We start from the raw sequence: 25,142 nt of genomic DNA on the forward strand, positions 1-25,142 counted from the left end.
TACACCTAACATCAACATTTAGGCATATTTACTTACGTTGTTTGGGCTCTAGAAGAGTCTTTATGGCGTGAAACTGGAGGTAGTAGTCCAGTTCACAGTTTCTCTGCTGTGACTTGGAATATTGTGTTCATTTTGTGATACCCCATTACGAGAAGATATTGACAAACAGGAGGGACTTCAGAGAAGAGCAGTAGAACTGATAAAGGGGCTGAAGGAATTTTCTCATGTGAAATGCTTTCAAGAGCTAAGTCTCTAGAGCTTCAGGAAGTGGTGGCTGGCAGTGTGAAATATAAGTCTAAGATAGTTAAAAAAGGGAGAAGATGCAGTGGGGAATAACAAGGACTAATACAATGAAAGTAAGGGAATATTTAGTTGAAATATCAGGCAAATTTCTTGACAATTAGATCTATTCAACTGTGCAATTGTTCTCCAAGGGAAATGGTAGCAGCCCTATCATTTGGGACATTTAAAACTGGACTGGACATAAAAAATAGAGATCAATTCTCTTTGGCTGTGGGCTATGACACATAATCTAATAGCTCATTTCCATACCTAACTTATGAGTTCTGTTGTGTCAAAGGTCTATATAATTAAAGAGTCACCAAGTAAGTTAGGCCTTGACAAGATAGTGTAGATTGACCCATTGTAGAGGTCTTACAAAATGAAGACTCTGTTTCAATGACAAAAGAGAGTGTTTTAGGTTGTGTTGGCTTAAGACATACCTCTAGGTTGACAGACCATCGTTTTTATATGTAACAGAGTTGATGCATTCTGGGAAAATATTTTCTTATTCTTTGCCTTTTCAGAGAAGATTTCATACTGCTTAAAGCCTGTAACCTTTCTTCTAATGTGTATGTTTAATTTACTGGAATCATGTGATGTGTATTTAGTTTCCTCTTGTGATTATGATGAAATGTAAAGGCTAGCTGCTGTTTGCATATATTTGTGAGTGTTTGCAAATGTACTTTATTCCTCAGGTGGTTCATTCTTTTCTCTGTCACACAGTTCCCAACTTTCATGGGGTAAATAAGCACCCCAACTTTCACAATAACCCCAAAATCAAGCTAATCCCTGAGAACTCCAACACTCTATGTAACTAGATCTCCCCGGCGTTCAGTCTGGGACTGTGGTGGGCCCACTGTGCACCCCTGACTCTCTCCCCACTTGCCCCTGCTTGCCCCCCCTTGCCCCTGCTTGGCCCTCCTTGCTCCGCTTGCCGGGAGCCGATCAAAAAAAAGAAGCAACAAGCTACAATCAAGCAACAAGAAACAAGCTACAAGCCAAAAACTAGCCAACAAGCAACTCACATGCCAATTAAGCCAAAACAAGCCCAGTTTCTGCATTTTTCTCCCACGTTTGGAGTGTCCATTCAGTCAGCAGACTATTTCTATCATTGCAGAGCTGCAGGTTCTGTCTCCAACTGTATCTGAGATATTGTAGCCTTTGAAGGGCCCTTTCCTGTATTCCTGCTCACTATGATTTTATCACTTGCTCTAGATGCTTTCAATATTCAGGCCTGTTGCAGGCACAGTCCTGGAACAAGTCACTGCAGTCACCCTGCCTCAGTTCCTCTCTTGGTTCTCTAATCAACTCTCATGCACACAAGAGTTTTAAAATAATGTTCCCTCTTTTGGGCTGTAATTTATTAAGTCCTCACAAACCAAATACACAGTTCCTTTAGTCATTCCTCAGGCCTTCCAATATACCCTTGTTTCAGGGATTCAGGCTCTGTCTCTCTCTCTCTGCTCCTCAATTCCCGCTGAGCTTTGGAGCTCTGGTGGTCCCACTCTGGCCCCTAGAGACCTTCCCCCAAGTCTTATCCTACACCCAGTCCCTGTGCTCTGCAGTGCATTGAAAACTCTTAAAATTATCAGCTATAACTTTAACTTTGAGGGTGTTTTCTTGATCCTGCTTGCAAATTAAGGAGCACTGTAGGAATGTGTGTGATCTGGGCCTACCTGCTGTCAGTTTGCAGCGAGCTAGCCTGGAGTAAGGTGGGTTGTGCCTCTCTGGTTTAGGGAACAGCTTGCTTTGTCTCTCAGTTTTTGGGTTTTTGTGCATTAGGGTTCTGGAGTTTAAGAAAGAAAGTAGTGCTATATTGCACTATTGCTCCAGCACCATTATTTATGTTTTTATTGAATTCTCTGTGTGAATGCTATGAACATAACATGCTCAAACTCCTCCTTCCATTGGAGCAAGGTCTGCACAGCTCTACTTCATTGGGCTGTGCTTGAATCCTGCCCCAGCCGATCATCCTAGCTCTGCTACAGGACAGCTCCCGTTTGCCTGTAGGCTTCCTTTTTAGCTCAGACACTTATAATTCACAGCAGGTAGTCACATGATGATCCTTCCCAGAGAGACCTGTTCCTAAAGATACCATGCTTTGGAACAGGGTTGGCTGGCCTCAGGACTCCGCTGCCCTTAAAGGGATAGATCAGCCATTTACAAACTCTTGAATGGCCACACTGAAATCAATAGGATTTCTCATGGAGTCAGGTATTGCTCATCATGCTTAGGGGTATTAAAACCTGGTCCTTGTACTCAGATCAAGGGAAATTTGTTGTGGCTTCTTAGTGAGTTGTTATTGCTGCACTATGCAGGTTACCAGCACCAGTAATATCTTTTCTATTCTATTTCTTATACCACGCTTTTCAGTATGGTACCTGAACACCCCAGATATCTCTTGGATTATCCCGCTAATATTGATGTCCTGCAAGACTCAGGTAGCAGATAATTTTCCATCATCAATGGTAAAGAACAGCATAATTTAAAGTAGGCAAGAAATACATAAAGCATGCAATATATAAAATATTCCTTGTGGAATTTTGGACAGTTGTTGTACATAAGGATTGCCTACAGCTGATGTATGGGGAAAAAGGATTCTTAGCTCATCCTCATTGCAGGGTTTTTTCATACATCAGGATTCAGTTGTGAAAACCTTACTCGCATGCGTAGTCCCAGTTCATCATAAGTAACAGTTGCATAACCTGGCTTTCTGGGTCCAGTCTCTCCTCCAGTTCAGATCTAGGGCACTGTTCTTAGCCTGCTGTACCTGTTCAGTGCCTAAACAGAAGGCAGAGTGTGCATGTAATAACTAAAACACACACACACACACACACATCCTGCTCACACAGTTTCTCTCTGGGGAGAGGGTAAAAAAAGAGTCATCTGTGACAGATGTTAGTCATGGCACTTAATACCCTTTTGAAAAGTGCTCAGATATCATGTTGATGAGGATAGTATAACAACCTGAATAGAATGAAATAGAGAAGGCTTCTTTCTTTATAGCTATCTGTGTAGTCTCTGATTCAGTAATACACTTAAGCAGATGTATTTTTGACTATTACCTAAAGTTAGACCATTCCTAAAGTTAGACACATGCTTATTAAGTACTTTGCTGAATGAGGGATTAAGTACCTTTCACAAGCACTCATTGAAAAATCTTTGGTGAATCACAGGGTGACATTCCCAGACTTTTGCTAATATATGCATTTTTTTTCCAGATCGTGGCAGAAGAGGCCTCAGAATGTGCAAAAGGTTTATTGTACCTAGTAAACTGCTGACTAGGTTATGGGTTGCTACATCACCAGCCTCATTTGACTGAAGCACATGATACAAGCAGAGATTTGTCTGACTGGCAGAACACATAAGCCATGCATCATCTGTTTGGGCTGGTTTTGGGACAAAAGGACCTTTCACGTGCAGGGGATCTATTCTCCTTAGATGATGCTGAGATAGAAGGAAGCCTGTCAGAAGCTCTTGAGCAAATAAAAATAATTAGTTCATCTCCAGTAAGTAAGACATGCTCCGCCATCCTTCTGCATGAGATAATGTATTGTGAAAAGAAAGGTCAGAAAACAATGACAGAATAAGCCGAACACCAAAAACAGATAATAAATCTAACCTTTTAAAAACCACAAAAGTCCTAAACAAAATGTCAGATTCAAAGACTTCAGCTCTTGCATTCAGTTCTCATTCTTCTGAATTTTATTTTAAGAAAAATAATTTAAACTGATCTTAGTCACACTTCATATTAAGCATCCATTTATAGTGTATTGAGGGTTAATACATGATTAATAGATGTTAAAGTCATGCTATGGCTATGAATGAAATAAAGAATGCATGTGCCATAGTGCAAGAACATAAATGCCATCATTTCATTTCTGACAGGATGACACCCAGATCAGCAGCCCTTCTAAATTTTGTTCTGATGGAATTGCCACTAACAGGAGAAGTCCCTACATTGGTTGTTTTCTCAGTTCCGTTACAGCACTCTATAAGCTTCTGAAGGAGACAGAGCAGCATAAGAAATAATAGTTGACCTGGTACTCAGCACTCTTTGTGAGGTTAGCTTAAATTCTCCGTATTCTGAGCCACCAGTTCTCGCCTTCAAGTGTGCTCTCTTTGCCAGCTTATCTTCTACTCTTGTGTGGGACTCCCAGAGTGGCTGACAGATAACCTATCAGCATAGTCCAGTACTAATCTTTTGTTAATCTGACCAAAAGACAGTATGAAAACTAGCACACTAAAGGGAGTTGAATCCACAGGCTGAAGGATGGATATTGATTGGAGGACCTGAGAATGAATGGGAAGTGCTCACAGACACAGTCATTCCAGGGCTATACGTTGCTATCACGCAAAGACATGGACACTTTCTTCACCCACCCGCTTGCTGGCAACCTTGATTTTCTTTTCTCTCAATCCATTCTGTTTTTAGCTTTTCACCTTTTCTCAATTCATCTCTTTCTCTTTCTCTTCCTCCTGCCCTTTTCTTCTAAGTTTTCTCCCACTCCTCTTCTCACCCACCCCTCCTCTCATATGAGTAGCTTCTTTTAACTATTTGCTAACCAAAGCAATAAGTAATCTTATTATAGAGTCAAACTTCCCTCCATCCCTGCCACATTGTGATGTTGCTGAATTCAGCTGCTAAAGTACTGCAGGAGTTGGTAGGAGACAGACAAAGATAAGATACTCTGAAAGCATTTTAAGAAACTGTTTATCTGTTTAGATCTCTCTAACTCTTCTGTACCATGGATTCATGTAGTTTAAGGAGAGAAGGGACCATTAGATCATCTAGTCTGACCTCCTGTATGTCATGGGTGACTGAATTTCACCCAGTTACCCCTTCATTGAGTCCAATATCTCGTGTTTGACTAAAGCACAACTTGTGTTAATGCTTGGGTCAGCCCAATCCATTTCTTAATTATATTTCAGAGCGGCCTTGAGCCTGAGCCATTTTGCAAACCCTTAAATCCCCATAGTGACCACTTTTGATTGGAATATACATCAGCTTGCAGAAGAGAAATTGTCAGCTGTAACAGGACCCTAATATATTGAACTAGCAAATGTACATGCACTTTTCCGGATATCATAGTGATTTTAAATGGATTTTGGCAACATTCCAACCTCTAACTTTCAGAACTTTTGAACACACTGTTGCTTGTGGCCACAAATGCTCTAAATCATCAATTAGGGAAATCATTGTGCAGAGACAATTCTTTCCTTGGGTCATTTCTTTGACAGAAAATTACCGTTGCACATTTTTCCAGAGCATTATTCAAATTAGTTTAGCTCTTGACTCCACTTATTCCTGGTATATTTCCACTAATGGCATATTATCAGCATTTCCAGATATCCCTCCCATCTTAGCCCTCTGAGACAAAAGGACTAAATTTGCCATTACTCCATGCTAAACTGCTAACCCATGCTACATCCTAAAGAACAAAGGATTTCTTGTGTTTCTGAATTCCCTAAGGCTAATTTCCACTGGGTGGCAGCAGTGCTCAGTGATATACTTCATTATTGCTGTGGAGCAAGGCTTCTCACAATTTTTAAATTCAGAATTTGAGCTGTCAAGGTGTATTTATTTTCCTCATGTATGTGGGGAGACCCCTAGAGTTGCAGAGTATTCTGCTATACATCTTTCTGTGGCTAAAAGGCAGCTAGTGAATACAAATGCAGACTTTAGTATGAATCTCTTGCTTGTTTCTGTTTCCGGCCAACACCTTACTGGCCATCTCCATATTATTCTACTTCTGCTTTTATTAAATTTTTATCTTAAAAAATAAAGCAAACTCTTTTTAACAAGAGGAGAAGAGTTTTCCTGGAATTTCAAGGAGGAAAAGCCAAATTGCAGAATCAGATATATGTGGTAGGGTTGGTCAACTGATCACCCCAACAGTTTAAAATGTACATCCAATGTGCTCATTTACACCAGTGGATTTAATTACTCCACTGGATTTAATAGAGTTACTCCAGAATTATCCTTTTGTAAATGAATGTTGAATTTAGCCCAAATTCTTAAATATTTGCATGGCTAGCAGGTAAAAGTAACATATTTTTTGATTAATACTTAGCTCGTGTTTGGCCTCTGTGCCTCTTTGAGGTAGAATATTTAGTTTAGCATGAGGGTTAGTTGTTGTATATACTGTGTCTGAGTCTCCAGTGTAGTCATGTACACTAGTGCAAAATGGATGTTTTGGTAGCATTTTGTATCTAGTTTGCACAGATGTAAATAACTACATAGCATGCAGGGAAACAGACCTATTGAATCTATTTTTGTTCCTAGTGTAAATCTGAAATATCTCCGTTTACATCTGAGAGTCTAAATAATTGCATAATATATGTTATTTGGACTCCTGGATGTAATTTTTTTAGAGTTGACATTTAAATGTTGATAGCAATATACAAATAGAAAAAATATAAACCAGGGATTTCAAGGCACATACATTCACATCTATTGAACAGGTACACCATAGCTTCAAAATAGGGGACTACAAAAGTTCACAATCTTAATAATTTAATTCGTATTTTTTTGTAGGAGCACAAATTATTCCTTTGTGTTAAATTACAACTTCGAATAGTTAAAGACCTATGACATGGTTAGAGTTTTGCTCTCAGTATTCTACTAATTTATTGTATAGATGACATGAAGAAAATGGAGCGTTAAATTAATTTAACATCTTGTGGTTCATTTTGTGGTATTCTTTAAAGGATGACACTTCATTTGCACAATACAATTTAAAAACCCGTATTTTCTTTAAAATTAGGACTACCAGACTAACGACAATGACCAGGCAGTGGTGGAAATCTGTATCACTCGAATCACCACTGCTATCAGGGAGACTGCATCCATAGAAAAACATGGAAAGGCACTTGTGGCACTCTGGGAGTCGTGTTTAGAGCACAATCTAAAACCTTCAGGAAAAGATGAGGACACACCACATGCAAAAATTGCATCTGATATCATGAGTTGCATTTTGCAGGTAAGCCTGAATCACAATAAATGCTCTATAACTCACAGTGTCATAGTTTAATAGCAGCTGTACTTAGTCTCTCTTGGGGTGTATTGGAGAATTATTGAAAAAGCCAAGAATTGGAGCTTCATGTTAAATTATACTGTTAATGTATATTGAGGCCAAGTAAATGTTTTGGCAGCATTCTTATCTTCTGAAATTTCCTGTGTGGTGAATTTCTCAACCTTACTGTTACATGAACCCTAGACGTTTGCATCTTACATAAAAATTAAAGTGTGAAGGATAGTATTGTTGCAGCAGCAGCAGCAGCAAATGGGAAAGACATTTCATTCAAAACCCATTGTTTTCAAGGCACTTTTGACTCTTTGAAAGAAAAGTATCATTTGGGGAAAAGGTTGAAGAGGATCCTTTACCTGATAGAAATATTGCCTTTCAAGAGTAAGGATCCCATTTAAAGGCTCAGTTGTGATGTGGAGTTCAGATGCAATACTGGAAACTAAATATGGGCCAAATTCTGACCTTGAACACACAGCTCAGATTTTGATCCTTTGTCTGCTAGGAGAATCTTTGTCCTATAAGTAGTTGTTTTTGAACAGTCATATGTTTTAACTGAAGCAGGCTCCTGAATGTTTCTCCAGTACAGCATATAAAGTGCTGTGGGATACATTTACATAATAGTTTCTATGTAATTGGAAGGTCTCTATGAAAGGTACATCAGTATCAATGGTGGGAAAAATTACATGCAACAGGCTGGTTGTCAACGTTCAGTTGCCTGCTTCAATGAGAACACATAGCTATGTTCAATAGTGTGAAATGTTTCTCAGGCAGAAATAAGGTTAAAGTCGGAGCACCGTGCCCATATTTGCTAATGTATCCTGATAGTGTTTTTTCTGTTATTTACTCATCTCCTCTGCTTTGTGAAATGTATATCACTGGGGTACCACTCTCAGGAAACCAAGATTACATATTGTTATAAATCTGCATGCTTAGTATTAGGTACTGTTTTGTTACCTTACTGTCTGCCTTTTGGTGAGCTAGCATACACAGGCACAAGCTACAGAATAATGAGGCAGGCATGAGTTCAATGAGCAAAGCAGCCTTGTCTCTTTACCAGTACAGAAGGGTATAGAGGAACCTCCTCTCCTGCTGCTGGTGCCGCTGTTACCGAATGTTTTCCTCTCTAGGTGCAGAGGGGGGGATAAGCAGACACACCCCTGAACAGCCTTCACTTGTGGAAGAAGTTACACACTCACACAGCCCACAAAGGGTGTATCCTAAGGAACACACTCATCCAGCCTCCATACTAACTCTGCTACAACACCTACCCCTAGCCCTGGATGACCTGGAAAGAAAGAATCAGTAGAGGGCACCACAATGTCTAGAGAAGCAGTAAAGGAAGTAATATCCTGAGGGCTGGTCCACACTAGGGGGGGGGAAATCGATCTTAGATACGCAACTTCAGCTACGTGAATAACGTAGCTGAAGTCGAATATCTAAGATCGGATTACTCACCCGTCCACACCGCGTGGGATCGATGTTCGCGGTTCTCCGTGTCGATTCCGGAACTCCGTTGGGGTTGATGGAGTTCCGGAATTGATATAGGCGCGCTCGGGGATCGATATATCGCGTCTAGATTAGACACGATATATCGATCCCCGAGCAATCGATTTTAACCCGCCGATACGGCGGGTAGTCTGGACGTGGCCTGAGTTTGGAGTACAGGTTCAGGACAGAACCAGAGGTGTTGTATGAGCTGGAGCAGCAGGTTGGGTGCAGCATCCAGGGAGCAGGCTATGGAGAGAAAGCCTGGGAGCAGGCAGCCTGAGAGTTGGCACTGACAAGCTGAGAGCCAGGCAGGAAGTAGACTATTAGTCAAAGGAGGCCAGCAGCAGGGGGAACATATATGCGCAGCAGCTGCCTGCAGCAGGAGTACAGTACATGTGGAGGGCAAGAGGGCACTGTGTAGGAGGCCCAAATAAGACAGAAGAACTGAGTGGGCTCTGGTAGGTGGTGGAATCTGCAGCCAGGGTTTAATTGCCCCTACGAGGGATAGACTGGAGGGAGTAGCCTAGGTATTAGCCCTGACGAACCCTATGGAACAGCTGCCTTTTTACCTCTCTGTGACCCCTTGGGGTGAATTATGAATTGTTAGGCTGACCTGGACATCCAACTGCTGCAGCCATTATTTGTGCTAACCCTGATAAAATAATCTTCAATGGTTCATTCGAAATGGGAGACTATTAATGGGGGCCCATCAATGACTGTAATCTGTACAGTCTGGGCATTTTCCTCGCTGGGGAGAGAAATTACAGTAAAAATGAGGAAGCTGAAGCTAGCTGGAAATGGAATAAAGAAACTGAAATTCACTGAGAGCCCATTACAGGAGAGGGAAGTATCATTTTCTTAGAAGTTTATGGTTTTATGGGTACCTCCTATATGTGTAGTTTTCCTCGGCTGGCCCATGCCGAATCTTCCCAGCACACCATTGTTTCCATGGCCAGTCAGTCTTCCCTATTTGGTCTGAGTCACCCACTTTCCCCAGCGCTGATGTGTCTGCTCTACATACAGCATTTCATTCCTAAGATCCCTTTGTATAGTTCCCTTATTATTTCCAATTTGCCTTCTGCATTGACCAACTGACAGCAACGTGCCAGGTTTGATAGAGGGTACGTCTACACTACAGGATTATTCCAATATTACATAAACCAGTTTTGTAAAACAGATTGTATAAAGTCGAGTGCATGCGACCACACTAAGCACAATAATTCGGTGGTGTGCGTCCATGTACCAAGGCTAGCATCGATTTCTGGAGTGTTGCACTGTGGGTAGTTATCCTGTAGCTATCTCATAGTTCCCGCAGTTGCCCCCGCCCATTGGAATTCTGGGTTGAGATCCCAATGCATGATGGTGCAAAAACAGTGTCGCGGGTGATTCTGGGTAAATGTCATTACTCATTCCTTCCTCTGTGAAAGCAACGGCAGACAATCATTTCGTGCCCTTTCCCCCTGGATCGCCCTGGCAGACGCCATAGCATGGCAACCCTGGAGCCCGTTTTGCCTTTTGTCACTGTCACTATATGTGTACTGGATGCCGCTGACAAGGCGGTACGGCAGCGCTACACAGCAGCATTCATTTGCCTTTGCAAGGTAGCAGAGAAGGTTACCTGTCATTCTGTACCGTCTGCCATGCCATTGTAAATTGACGGTTATCAGTCGTTCTATATCGTCTGCTACTGTCATAGGTGCTCCTGGCTGACCTTCGCTGAGGTCGGCCAGGGGCACAAAGAAAAAATTGGAATGACCCCTTGGGTCATTCCCTCCTTTATGTTTTATCTAAAAATAGTCAGTCCTGCCTAGAATATGGGGCAAGTGTACTCGAGAACCAGTGTATCAGAGAACCAGAGAGCACAGCCGCTCCGTGCCAGATCCCACAGAAATGATGAGCTGCATGCCATTCTAGGGGGTGTCCCTGCAACAACCCCACCTGTTGCTTCCCTCCTCCCCAGGCCTCCTGGGCTATCATTGCAGTGTCCCCCCATTTGTGTGATGAAATAATAAAGAATGTAGGAATAAGAAACACTGACTTGTTACTGAGATAAAATGAGGGGGAGGCAGCCTCCAGCTGCTATGATAGTCCAGGCAGGACATTAAACGGTGGAGGTGAGAGGAGCCCAGCATCCCGCTGGTATGATAGTCCAGGCAGTACAGAATCTTTTCTTTAGACGTGAAAGGGGAGGCTCTGATGGAATTCAGCCCCCAGTTGCTATGATGAGGATGGTTACCAGCCGTTCTGTATCATCTGCTGGGAATAACCAGGAGTCATTCCTATTTTTACCCAGGCACCCCTGGCCAACCTCACTTGAGGCCACCAGGAGCACTCACGGGCTGATGTCGAGGACGGCTACTAGTCCTACTGCACTGTACCGTCTGCCACCGGGGAAGGGAGGGGAGAGGATGCTGCTGTTCAGTGCCCCAGCACCATGTCTGCCAGCAGCATGCAGTAGACATACAGTGACATTGAAAAAAGTCAAGAAATGATTTTTTTCCCTTTTCTTTCACAGGGGGTGGGGAGGGGTAGTAAATTGACGAGATATACCCTGAACCACCCCAGACAATGTGTTTGACCCTACAGGCATTGGGAGCTCAGCCAAGAATGCAAATACTTTTTGGAAACTGCGGGGACTGTGGGATAGCTGGAGTCCTCAGTCCCCCCTCCGTTCCTCCATGAGTGTCCATTTGATTCTTTAGCTTTCCGTTACGCTTGTCACACAGCACTGTGCTGTGGACTCTGTATCATAGCCTGGAGATTTTTTTCAAATGCTTTGGCATTTCGTCTTCTGTAATGGAGGTGTGATAGAACAGATTTGTCTCTCCATACAGTGATCAGATCCAGTATCTCCCGTACGGTCCATGCTGGAGCTCTTTTTGGATTTGGGGCTCATCGCCACCTGTGCTGATCAGAGCTCCATGCTGGGCAAACAGGAAATTAAATTCAAAAGTTCACGGGGCTTTTCCTGTCTACTTGGCCAGTGCATCCGAGTGCAGATTGCTGTCCAGAGCAGTCACAAAGGTGCACTGTGGGATACCGCCCGGAGGCCAATACCGTCGATTTGCGGCCGCCCTGACCCTAATCCGATACGGTAATACCGATTTCAGTGCTACTCCTCTCGTCGGGGAGGAGTACAGAAACCAGTTTAAAGAGCCCTTTATATCGATATAAAGGGCCTCGTGTGGACGGGTGCAGCGTTAAATCGGTTTAACGCTGCTAAAATTGGTATAAACCTGTAGTGTAGACCAGGCCTCAGACTTGCTCTTTAAATGAACTTCTCTACATCTGCCCAGCAAATGCTGGTTGTTGGCATTTACGTATGTTCAGATGTGTGTCACTCAGTCTTTCCCTGTAGTAGCTGAAGCAACATTACTAAAAGCCTCGGCGTGTTACTGTCTGTTCCAGTCTACTGCTCAAATAGTTGCCACAAGGTCCTCATTATGACATGTTGTCCTTAAAACTTCTTGAGATTCATCATCTAGTTTGGCTCTTGGTTGGAAGTGTTGAAAGTTCAAAAGAAACAAAAAAAAGTTAAAGAAAAAATAACCCCAAATCTGAATTCACTTCAATGAAATAGCAACTTACAATTGTCCCTATGCCCAGGTCTGTTCTTTTCAGTTCCCAAACTCTGGGAACAGTGCCAAATGAATATTCACAGTGAAGAAAGAAAAAAAAATCTAACTGAAGCTGAGATTGGTATTGATCTTGTCCTGGAATTTAATTCCTGAGATCAGCAGAACAAGTCTCCATTGTCTTAACTCTGTTTTTCATTATAACATTGTCAAAATAAAGCATTGCTTATTTCCTAGATGAATTGTTTTTGTTAGCATTAAATTCAATTAGTTCAGAGTACACACCATAAGGCCCTGACTAAAAACCCACTGAAGTGAATGAGAAGACACCTATTGACTTCAATGAGCTTTGGATTCGACCTTTAGTTAATGTTAATATATTTACTGGGACACTTTCCCACTAATAAATGATGATCAAATCCAATTGTTCTCTTTCTGCAGATAGTTCAGATATTTATGATAGATAAAAATGCATGTTTGAAAGTCTGTAATGTGCCAAAGTTCACCATGGTCATAGGGCAGAGGTGGACAAACTTTTTGGTCCGAGGGCCACATCTGGGAATAGAAACTGTATGGTGGGCAATGAATGCTCACAAAATTGGGGTTGGGGTGTGGGAGCGAGTGAGGGCTCTGGTTGGGGGTGCAGGCTTCAGGGTTGGGCCAAAAATGAGGAGTTCAGGGTGCGGGAGGGGGCTCTGGGCTGGAACGGGGGGATTGAGGGCTCTGGCTGGGGGTGCGGGCTCTGGGGTGGGGCTGGAGATGAGGAGTTTGGGGTGTAGGAGGGTGGTCTGGGCTGGGACCAAGGGGTTTGCAGGGCAGGAGGGAGATCAGAGCAGGGGGCTGGGGTGCAGGGAGGGGTTCAGGGGTGCAGGCTCCAGGCAGCACTTACCTCAAGCAGCTCCTGGAAGCAGCGGCATGTCCGTTCTCTGGCTTTTACGCAGATGCATGGCCAGGTGCTTCTGCAAGCTGCCCCATCCACAGGTACTGCCCCTGCAGCTCCCATTGGCTGTAGTTTCCGGCCAATGGGAGCTGCGGAGGTGGTGGTTGGGCAGGTGCAGTGTGCGGAGTGAAGCTTTCTGGATGCCCCTGTGCATAGGAGCTGGAGAGGAGCCATGCTGCTGCTTCCGGGAGCTGCATGGAGTGGCTCCCAATCCTGCTCCCCGGATGGAGCACCAGAACCTGCTCCCCAGTGGGATCTCAAGAGCTGGATTAAAATGGCTGGCGGGCTGGATCTGGCCCATGGGCCATAGTTAGCCCACCCGTTATAGGGCATTATGCAAGCCACCCTCTATGTGTTTGCTGTATTCTTTTTTTTATGTAAAAAAATCATCAGAATAAATTAAGACGAAATCAAACCTGAGAACTTCTACAAATACATTTGCTGTTCTTAGAATCACAGCGACATAGTGTGTTAACTTTACAGAAGAAAGTACAATTTGAGTTTTTATACAATCCATGAGGGACAGTTGGAAAAGTAATGAATATCTCACACCTGGGTTGAATGTTACGTGTTCTGTTTATATTAGCAGCAGTTAGGTCCCCAAGGTTTGCAAACTTTGCTACATTATATTATTGAAATCTGTTTTTCATTGTCACTTGCATATTTTCATAAATGACCAGTCATGTGCAGATATTTGTTAGGGGCAGCTGGAACCTTACTCTGTGCTTCCAATTGAATTAATACATTTTCTCTGACAGCTTAGTATTTTATCATCCTTATTATAGAGAGCTTTCCCTTCTGTTCTGTTTTCATAAAAGAGCTACATCCCAACCAAAGAGCCAGATCATATCTGAAGTGAATGGTGTTTTTGGGGTGGGGATGGGTGTATAACTTGAAGGCAGAATTTGACAAAAGCCTGTCCCAATCATAAGTAATAAGGAATTATGTGGATTTAAACATGTTGCTGTGTAAAAACTCCTAGTTTTAAGGACCTTTCTCAATATACACTGTGGCAAAGTACCTGTCTCTCCTCTCCTAGCTCAGTCCTCCTCAGCCTTGGAGACACAGGCTTGGGCAAAGCAAAAGCCCTTCACAGTCGCGCAGGGTCTGGCTGATAACTTCTCAGTCAGGCCCTTGTTCTGTTTTCCTCTCCTTCTGGGGAAAGTGCAACCTGCCTTGCAAGAAAAGTTTTTAGAGTTCAGCTGCCTCTACTCGCTGGCAGCTACTCTACTTCTCTCCTCCCCCCCTGCTTCCCTGCCAGGGAGGGTTTAAAAAGGTCTCCAGCCATTGGGGCCAGCTGAAACTAATTACCTCCCTGGTAACCCCTGTTCCAGCTGAACCTTATTCCTCCATGGTTAAGCCTTCTGGGACTAATTACTACCCCACGCTTGGTAGCTAAGTGTCCTGAGTTTGCCACAACACACTCTTTTGGCCAGATGCTGATGGCTCCAAAGGGTTATACCGGAACCTGGGGATGCTGGAACAACATAGACACCCTGATCACAGGCCTGGCTTACACTACGCGGTTAAACCAATTTAACACTGCACCCGTCCACACAACGAGGCCCTTTATATCTATATAAAGGGCTCTTTAAACCGGTCTCTGCACTCCCCAACAAGAGGAGTAGTGCTGAAATCGATATTGCCATGTCGGATTAGGGTTAGTGTGGCCGCAAATTGATGGTATTGGCCTCCAGGCGGTATCCCAAAGTGCACCTTTGTGACCACTCTGGAAAGCAGTCTGAACTCGGATGCACTGGCCAGGTAGACAGGAAAAGCCCCGTGAACTTTTGAATTGCATTTCCTGTTTGCCCAACATGGAGCTCTGATCAGCACAGGTGGCGATGCAGTCCCAAATCCAAAAAGAGCTCCAGCATGGACCGTACGGGAGATACTGGATCTGATTGCTGTATGGGGAGACAAATCTGTTCTATCATAGCTCCGTTACAGAAGACGAAATGCCAAAGCATTTGAAAAAAATCTCCAGGCTATGATACAGAGTCAACAGCACAGTGCTGTGTAACAAGCGTGACGGAAAGCTAAAGAATCAAATGCACACTCATGGAGGAACGGAGGGGGGACTGAGGACTCCAGCTATTCCACAGTCCCCGCAGTTTCCGAAAAGCATTTGCATTCTTGGCTGAGCTCCCAATGCCTGTAGGGTCAAACACATTGTCTGGGGTGGTTCAGGGTATATCTCGTCAATTTACCCCCCCTCCCACCATGAAAGAAAAGGGAAAAAAATCGTTTCTTGACTTTTTTCAATGTCACCATATGTCTACTGCATGCTGCTGGCAGACATGGTGCTGGGGCACTGAACAGCAGCATCCTCTCCCCTCCCTTCCCCGGTGGCAGACGGTACAGTGCAGTAGGACTAGTAGCCGTCCTCGACATCAGCCCGTGAGTGCTCCTGGTGGCCTCAGGTGAGGTCGGCCGGGGGCGCCTGGGTAAAAATAGGAATGACTCCTGGTTATTCCCAGCAGATGGTACAGAATGGCTGGTAACCGTCCTCATCATAGCAGCTGGGGGCTGAACTCTATCAGCTCCCCCCTTTCATGTCTAAAGAAAAGTTTCTGTACTGTCTGGACTATCGTAGCAGCGGGATGCTGCGCTCCTCTCCCCTCCACCGTTTAATGTCCTGCCTGGACTATCATAGCAGCTGGAGGCTGCCTCCCCCTCATTTTATCTCACTAAAAAGTCAGTGTTGCTTATTCCTGCATTCTTTATTACTTGATCACACAAATGGGGGGACCCTGCAATGGTAGCCCAGAAGGGTTGGGGGAGGAGGGAAGCAACAGGTGGAGTTGTAGCACGGAGACCCCCTAGAATGGCATGCAGCTCATTATGTCTGTGGGATCTGACACAGAGCGGCTGTGCTCTCTGGTACACTGGTTCTCTAGCACATTTGCCCCATATTCTAGGCAGGACTGACTCTATTTTTAGATACAACATAAAGGAAGGAATGACCCCCTGGTCATTTTTGTCTTTGCCCCCCCGGCCAACCTCAGCGAAGGTGAGCCAGGAGCACCCATGACAGTAGCAGACGGTACAGAACGACTGATAACCGTCATCTCATCGCCAATTTACAATGGCATGGCAGATGGTACAGAACGATTGATAACTGTCTCTGCTATCTTGCAAAGGCAAATTAATGCTGCTGTGTAGCACTGCAGTACCGCCTCTGTCAGCGGCATCCAGTACACATACAGTGACAATGACAAAAGGCAAAATGGGCTCCATGGTTGCCATGCTATGGGGTCTGCCAGGGCAATCCAGGGGAAAAGGGCGCGAAATGATTGTCTGCTGTTGCTTTCGTGGAGGAACGAATGAGTAACGACATTTACCCAGAATCACTCGCGACACTGTTTTTGCACCATCATGCATTGGGATCTCAACCCAGAATTCCAATGGGCGGGGGAGACTGCGGGAACTATGGGATAGCTATGGGATAACTACCCACAGTACAACGCTCCAGAAATCGACGCTAGCCTCGGTACATGGACGGACACCTCCGAATTAATGTGCTTAGTGTGGCCACATGCACTCAGCTTTATACAATCTATTTTACAAAACCGGTTTATGTAAAATCGGAATAATCCTGTAGTGTAGACATACTCACAGTCTTTTCCCCTGGCCACAACTCTTACAAGAAAGGGGCAGTGTAGGAGTTGCTGTGACACTCCATACTGCCTGAAGACTCCCCTAGCATAGGGAATCCTCATGTGGCCAGTTAAGCCTGGTTGAGGGCTGTTTTGCAGCACTTAAGCAACACAAAGAAGACTTAACAAACTAGGGAATATGCTTCATTGGGCCCAATCCTGTTCCCATTGGTGCTATCAGCAAAGGTCCAATTGACTTCACTGGAAGCAGAAATGGGCCAAATGGAATTATGTACATGGAACCACCATATTTTTTTTTCTGTTCACATGTATACTTTTTCACTCAAAGCTGCTCCAGACTGAATCGTATTCAAATTTCTTTGGAGTGTATTTCTTTTTATTTTGCTACTGTGCTTGCATAAGAGTTTAGCACGGTGGGGCCGTGATCACTTGTGCTTCCTAGACGCTAGCAAAACTAACAACACATAATTAATAATAATTTTAAAAACGGTCATGTACTACAGTGTCAGAAAGATGTTCAAATGTGAAGAGAGTTTAGAGAAAAGCCACAAAAATTAGAGGATGAAGGAATAATCAAGGGAAGAGTAAAAGAAAGTATGACTCAATTCAGTCCTCTGTTACTTGGACACAAGTCTGATTGACTTCAGTGAGAGTTTATGTATGTGTACTCGAATGGAAAACATAATTTGACAGTAGATGTGTATAGGTTGGCTAAACATTTATCATAGGCAGTCCTTGGGGTTTCTAAACATTTAGAGATTGTTATCTCTCTTGTTTGGATCAAATTTTAGGTAGACGTGCAGCCCACAGTGACTTCATTTGAAGTTGTGTGCACTTTTTGGAAGACAGAGTTTGGCCTTAAGGGAGAAATAGCACACTTGAAATATTTGTAGATGGTTTTTATCATCATGGATAGGAGTTATTTGTGCAGAGACTGGGGGAGGATACAAAGAAATTGTATGGAATTATAAAAGAAAAACAGTCAAATTATCAGAAAATAATTCCAGCTGGTAAACTGGTTAAATGAAATCTGTCTCTCAAGCCTACCTGTCAAGTGTCCTTCATTTCAAGGGATGTTATTCCATACTCAAAGTTATCTGTGCCCCCCCCCCCGCCTTTTATTTTTATTGTTGAAAATTATTTATCTCAAAAATAAAGACTCATGAAACTGGGGTTGCAGAAAGAGTCATTTACACATAAGGAATAAATCCCACAGCATTTTTGATCTCTTGCAGGAATAATTTTTGTATATCTCTGATTTTGGGGCTTTGCCACATATTGCAGCCCACATTTCTGGCTTGCCAGGTTGACAAGCATGCACCTAAAGGAACAGTTGGAAGCACCATTGCTTGGGGAAAAAACAAGACGATATAATGGACTGTAAGTAACAATTCTGCGTTGGCAGAGGGTTGGAGGAGAGGTACCTAATAGGACTTCGCTCTAATTCTGTAATTCTTTGATTAGTGAGAATATTAACCATGATATTCTTATTGATGAATGCCCTGCAATGTCAATAATGTTCTTCAGCTCATTTATGTTTTTTGAATACAATCTGAGTCCTCTCTAAAGCAGTGTTCTCCTCTGAGTGCTTCCAAAACAAGAGATCCAAACTGCAAACTCCATCATTCCAGTGTAAATCAGCTCCACTTGACTCAGTGAAGTGACTCTGGGTTTATATCAGCATAAATGATGGCAGAACTGGACCCAGATTACAAATATGTACATTGTTTCACAACTGGACATTATAGCATTGGATGCTTATATTTTGAGGAATTTAGGAGTTCTTACTTCGTGCTGTCCTTGTCTGTACGGAGGATTACCCTTGAATTTAGCACTTGGTGTTCAGATGCACCAGAGCAAACCCCTCATACAGATAAGAAAAGTCACAATTTGCACTGTTGAAGACTTACCCCTGCTTGAAATCAGGGTAATCTGCATCCCCACAAATTGAAGCTTTCCTTGTTTGCATGAGTACAGCTGCACTGATTACTGGCTACTGAGCGATTAAATTGGGGCTAATTCCCAGTATAGACAAGGCTATAGTGTACAATGAAAGAATTGAGGTGATGTGCCAGTGACAATATCACTTTTGGTTCAGTGAACAATTCACCTATCAACAGCATGTTGTACTCTAACCTCCATTCATTTCTTCTGCTGCAGGATGGAGTTAATCATTCCAAAAAGGATAAAATACTGTGTTACAGCTGTCAACATTCTAGTATCATTCTTATTATCAGTTACATAGTATGTTTGTTACTCCAGTTGTTGAAGTAGGAAATTAGGTGCATTAGCACTTAAAGCTGCAGTAGTTTGACATTTCCTGTCTTACCATTTTCCCTCTTTAAAGCCTGACTTTAGTGGTGTTACCAAAGCTTAACTTTTCTCTATGTGTTTTATACAGTTGTTTTCTTGATTACCTGATTTCTGGTTTTCAAATTTTGTCAGCATTAAACTTGATTTTAATAATTTTTTCAACTGCTTATTTTTCAGTATCCCCTCCTTTTTTCACAGAATTACAATCAACCTCCAATAATGGCTTTAGCTGTCCCAGTGGCAGTGAAATTTCTCCAGAGGGGTAACAAGGAACTGTGCAGAAACATGTCAAATTACCTATCCCTAGCTGCAATTACCAAAGCAGATCTGCTGGCTGATCACACAGATGCAATTGTGAAAAGTGTCCTTCAAGGTACAGATATTTTGCTCATTCTGCTATGAGACTTTGCGCCCAATCCTGCAACCCCCCCAAACATGGATTTATCAGGATCAGGCCCTAATATTAGATTGTATAAAGAGAAAGATTTCAAGTAACGTATATAAAGGCTTACAGTGTTTGATAAGCCTTATTGATTAGGAAGCTTTATGGCAGACTGTAAGCTCTTTGGGGCAGGGATTATGTCATCCTATGTATGTGTATAGATAGTGCCTAGGCCATTCACATGTGAATGGACTGCAAATAAGAAATAGTAATATGAGACAATATTGTGCATATCAGGCTTTTATCATTACTTATGCCAATGGCAAAATTCCACTGACTTCTATGGGAACAAGATCAGACCCATTCTGTGGAAGAGTCTGAGGTAATTTTTTAAAGCATTGCAATGGAGTTTTATTTCCATACATGCTATTGTCTTTAGTAAGAATTCTGTGGCTAAATTTTTGAAATTTTACTCTGTAGGTTTAAATTATTATGTTAAAGAAGCAAAATATTATTACATATTTTAAAGGGTAATGTGATTTAGCTGAAATCATTCTATTTACAATAGGGCCTTATTTTCCAGATAAGGATGCTGCCAGTGACATATAATAGCTGGTCGAATTACTGTAGTGATATTGTTCTAAAGATGATAGGTCTTAACCCAAGCATGTACATTCTGTATATATAAAAATCTTTGGGATCCATTTATTTTATGATATTATATGGAGAGATAGCTAAAATGGATGCCAATTTATTCCTTAAACAGTTTGATACCAAATCGTTAAGATACGTATAAACTGTGGTGAGAGTTTGCTCTTTCCTGCCTGCAGGTGGTAACCAGTACTGACTTTCAACCATTTTACAGTGATGTTCATGAAACAACAGTGGGCCAAATCATCCCACAGAAATCTGTGAGCAGAAGGGGTCTTTCTGCACAGGTCTTCCCTTTTCCATGTGGAAGTGGGCGTGCCCTGTCCTCTGTCTCAGGACCCTAGGGGGAATGGGAGCTGGTAGGTTGGGCAGACAGGTGCACTATATTTATTGCTCTCCCTTTCTAGCCTGGTGTGAAATCCACTTACAAATTAAAATGGCCTCAGAGTGTCTTAACTCTTCTGTGGAATCCATCTGTGCAGTGGAAGTTTCCCAATACCCTCTCTGTAGAGAAGTGGTTGGTGGAGGAGTTCAGGTCAGCAAGACTACTCCATTGGATTCGTACCAGGCTTCCAGGGAGCTGAAGCGGTTGAGCAGGAGACTCCAGAGTCAATATGGATGGTCCTGGCCTCTAACAAATCCTGGAGACCCAAGGGTTTAGTGAAGTGAACCCTCTATTTCATATTACAGAGAGGCAAACCCCACCATCTTCCCCATAATGATCTGGTAAAAGCTTCGCCCATTGTGGCATTATAGCTGTGGTTTGAGTACTCAAAAGGTGCCAGTTGGGGCAGTGAAGAAGGTTCCATTTTACTCAGGGGAGGGAGAGGAAGAGAGCAGCAGCTGGGAGGCAGATGAGTTTCCAGTTGGAGGTGGGGGGAATCTAAGCTCTGATTCGTATTTATCTTCAGCAATGGAGCATTTCCAAGATTAAATCTGATGTGGTAGCAGGTGAAAGGCTACTCCAGAACCATGGCATGTCAGACTTAGTTCAGAACAGGGCACTGAGGAAGAGATTTTTTTGCAAATTATTTTTAATTTGTTCTACTATATTAATGTATATTTGTCTGTATTTAGTGGAACAAAATATATTGTGACAGACCCAGACCAGTGGGGTACAGGAGTCTGGTAGAGGGCAAATATACTGGTCACTGGATGAGTAGTTTTCTGTTCCCTGAGTGACCAGAGCAGGGGCTGCACTAATCAGTGTTCCCTCTGCAGCTGAAGCCCAGGCAACCCCACTGGCCATGAAGTTTTTATAGCATGTTGTGTGGGCTTCCAAAAGAAAAAGGTTGAGAACCCCTGCACTAAATACCACAGTGTATGTGTGAGCGTACTAGGAGGCACAAAACTTCAAGATAAAGGGAAAATGACCTTGTCTGAAATCCATCTTATTGCTTTTGTGTTACTGCTAGGAGAAAGGATCTGGCAGCTGCATAGTGTTCAGGAATTAGTATTGCAGCAATGGATACCAGAGCCTTTTTTCATCATGTGATCTAAAGAGTATGACAAATATCAGTTCAGGGCAGAGAAAGTGTGCATGACTCCAGTGACAAATAGTAATTGCTTTGAAGGAGGCTTTCTCCAAGGTTCACTATAATTCTAATCTTACTTTTCATTGATACCAACATTTAATATAGAAGCTTCCTTGACAAATCCAGCTAATCACCTAGCATCGGTCTTCCATCACCCTCCACTTCTGCTCTGTGCCCTTCATCTGCTTCTCTGCCACTGTCAGAAGCCTTTCTTAGCTCTGTCCCTTCTCTGAGTCATGAGTCTGCTTCTCTCCCGCTGTATCCAACCTCTACTTTCATTCCCCTGTCATGGGGCTCATTGGCTTCAGTGGTTGTGCCTAATCCACTTGTGAAAATCATTGCCACAAAATATTGCAACAATGAGCTTAGCTGGATTCAAAAAGTATTTTGAACTTTATGTGAATAATAATTATATGCGTAGACACACTATCAAGGATTAAGAATCATTGGAAAGGGGGAGCCTGTACAGGAAGGATGGGCTCCACCTAAACCAAAATGGGACCAGATTGCTGGCACTTAATATTAAAAAGTTTGTAAAGCAGTTTTTAAACTAAGGGCTGGGGGAAAGCTAACAGGTGCGGAGAAGCACGTGGTTTGGACAGAGACATCCCTTAGGGGAGGATCTATTAATGGAGATTCTCAATGTCCGAGTAAGGAGGCGAGGATGGAAGATGATAAAATACAGGTAGGATCTGATGAGAAACAATCAGATGAAAAAGAAGTCCCATTCAATTACATCATGTAATGGCAGACAGCTAAAAAGTGACACGTTTTTAAAGTGCTTATATACCAGTGCTAGAAGTCTAAATAATAAGATGGGTGAACTCTAGGGCCTTGTTTTAAATGAGGATCTTGATATAATAGGCACCACAGAAACTTGCTGGAATGAGGATAATCAATGAGACACAGTAATACCAGGGTTACAAAATATATCGGAAGGACAGAGTAAGTCGTGCTGGCGTGGGAGTGGCACTGTATGTGAAAGGAAGCATAGAATCAAATGAAGTAAAAATCTTAAATGAACCAAACTGTACCATAGAATCTCTATGGATAGTAATTCCATGCTCTGATCATAAGAATATAGCAATAGGGATATATTACCAACTGCCTGACCAGGATGGTGATAGCAACTGTGAAATGCTCAGGGAGATTATAGAGGCTATTAAAGTAAAAAAACTCTATGGTAATGGGGGATTTCAACTATTCCCATATAGACTGCGTACATGTCACCTCAGGAGGGATACAGAGATAAAATTTCTTGAAACCTTAAATGACTGCTTCTTGGAGCAGCTAATCCTGGAACCCACAAGAGGATAGGCAATTCTTGATTTAGTCCTAAGTGGAGAACAGGATCTGGTCCAAGCGGTGAATATAGTTGGACTGCTTGGTAATAGTGACCATAAAATAATTAAATTTAGCATCCCTGTGGTAAGGAAAACACCACAGCAGCCCAACACTGTAACATTTGATTTCACGAAGGGGAACTACACAAAAATGAGGAGGTTAGTTAAACAGAAATTAAAAGGTACAGTGCCAAAAGTGAAATCCCTGCAAGCTGCATGGAAACTTTTTAAAGACACTATAATAGAGGCTCAACTTAAATGTATATCCCAAATTAAAAACATAGTAAGAGAACCAAAAAAGAGCCACCATGGCTAAACAACAAACTATAAGAAGCAGTGAGATGTAAAAAGCCATCCTCTTAAAAAGTGGAAGTTAAATCCTAATGAGGAAAATAGAAAGGAACATAAACTCTGGCTAATGAAGTGTAAAAATATAATTATGAAGGCCAAAAAAATTTTGAAGAACAGTAAGCCAAAGACTCAAAAAGTAATAGCAAGTTTTTTTAAAGTGCATCAGAAGCAGGAAGCCTGCTAAACAACCAATTGGGCCACTGGACGATTGAGATGCTAAAGGAGCACTCGAGAATGATAAAGCCATTGCAGACAAACTAAATGAATTCTTTGCATCGGTCTTCACAGCTGAGAATGTGAGGGAGATTTCCTAAATCTGAGCCATTCTTTTTAGGTAACAGATCTGAGGAACTGTCCCAGATTGAGGTGTCATTAGAGGAGGTTTTGGAACAATTTGATAAACTAAATAGTAATGAGTCACCAGGACCAGATGGTATTCACCCAAGAATTCTGAAGGAACTCAAATGTGAAATTGCAGAACTACTAACTGTAGTCTGCTACCTACCATTTAAATCAGTTTCTGTACCAAATGACTGGAGAATAGCTAATGTGATGCCAATTTTTAAAAAGGGCTCCATAGGTGGTCCCGGCAATTACAGGTGGTAAGCCTGACTTCGGTACCAGGCAAACTGGTTGAAATGATAGTGAAGAACAAAATTGTCAGACACATAGATGAACATAATTTGTTGGGGAAGAGTCAACATGGTTTTTGTAAAGGGAAATCATGCCTCACCAATCTACTAGAATTCTTTGAGGGGGTCAACAAGCATGTGGACAAGGGAGATCCAGTGGATATAGTGTATTTAGATTTTCAGAAAGCCTTTGACAAGGTCGCTCACCAAAGGCTCTTAAGTAAAGTAAGCTGTCATGGGATAAGAGGGAAGGTACTCTCATGGATTAGTAACTGGTTAAAAGATAGGAAACAAAGGGTAGGATTGAATGGTCAGTTTTCAGAATGGAGAGAGGTGTCCTCCAGGGGTCTGTATATTCATAAATGATCTGGATAAAGGGGTAAACAATGAGGTGACAAAATTTGAAGATGATACAAAACTACTCAAGATTGTTAAGTCCCAGGCAGACTGTGAAGTGCTACAAAAGGATCTCTCAAAAATGGGTGACTGGGCAACAAAATGGCAGGAGAAATTCAATGTTGATAAATGCAAAATAATGCACAATGGAAAACATAATCCCAATTATACATATGAAATGATGGGGTCTAAACTGGCTGTTACCACTCAAGAAAGAGATCTTGGAGTCATTGTGGATAGTTATCTGAAAACATCCACTGAATGTGCAGCAGCAGCAAACAGAATGCTGGGAATAATTAAGAAAGGGATCGATAACAGGACAGAAGATATCATGTTGCCTCTATATAAATCCATGGTACGCCCACATCTTGAATATTGCATGCAGATGTGGTTGCCCCGTCTCAAAAAAAGATATATTGGAATAGGAAAAGGTTCAGAAAAGGGCAACAAAAATGATTAGGGGTATGGAACGGCTGTCATATGAGGAGAGATTAATAGACTGGGACTTTTCAGCCCAGAAAATCAACAACTGAGGGGGTATATGATAGAGGTCTATAAAATCATGACTGGGTGGAGAAAGTAAATAAGGAAGTGTTATTTACT

At 42.5% G+C, this 25,142-nt stretch overlaps 1 protein-coding gene and 1 long non-coding RNA gene across 8 annotated transcripts in view; one reads left to right on the forward strand and one right to left on the reverse strand.

Annotated features, from left to right (window-relative positions):
• VEPH1 (ventricular zone expressed PH domain containing 1) overlaps positions 1 to 25,142 on the forward strand; it is a 182,126-nt gene that overhangs the window by 9,967 nt on the left and 147,017 nt on the right. For all 7 annotated transcript variants that reach the window (XM_030576160.1, XM_030576159.1, XM_030576161.1 and 4 more), the window contains exons 2-4: positions 3,504 to 3,791; positions 7,050 to 7,265; positions 19,448 to 19,622. In XM_030576160.1, the coding sequence (XP_030432020.1) occupies positions 3,654 to 3,791; positions 7,050 to 7,265; positions 19,448 to 19,622 (529 nt within the window). In that variant the 5' untranslated portion in view covers positions 3,504 to 3,653. The remainder of the gene's footprint in view (positions 1 to 3,503; positions 3,792 to 7,049; positions 7,266 to 19,447; positions 19,623 to 25,142) is intronic.
• Positions 12,554 to 23,570, reverse strand: LOC115657862. Its single transcript, XR_004002078.1, has 3 exons — positions 23,486 to 23,570; positions 20,055 to 20,057; positions 12,554 to 12,564 (listed from the first exon to the last, which is right to left on the reverse strand). It is a non-coding gene; the product is annotated as an uncharacterized LOC115657862 (long non-coding RNA).

The sequence above is a fragment of the Gopherus evgoodei genome, chromosome 9 (genome assembly GCF_007399415.2).
Source record: "Gopherus evgoodei ecotype Sinaloan lineage chromosome 9, rGopEvg1_v1.p, whole genome shotgun sequence".
In the NCBI taxonomy this organism is placed as follows: Eukaryota; Metazoa; Chordata; order Testudines; family Testudinidae; genus Gopherus; species Gopherus evgoodei.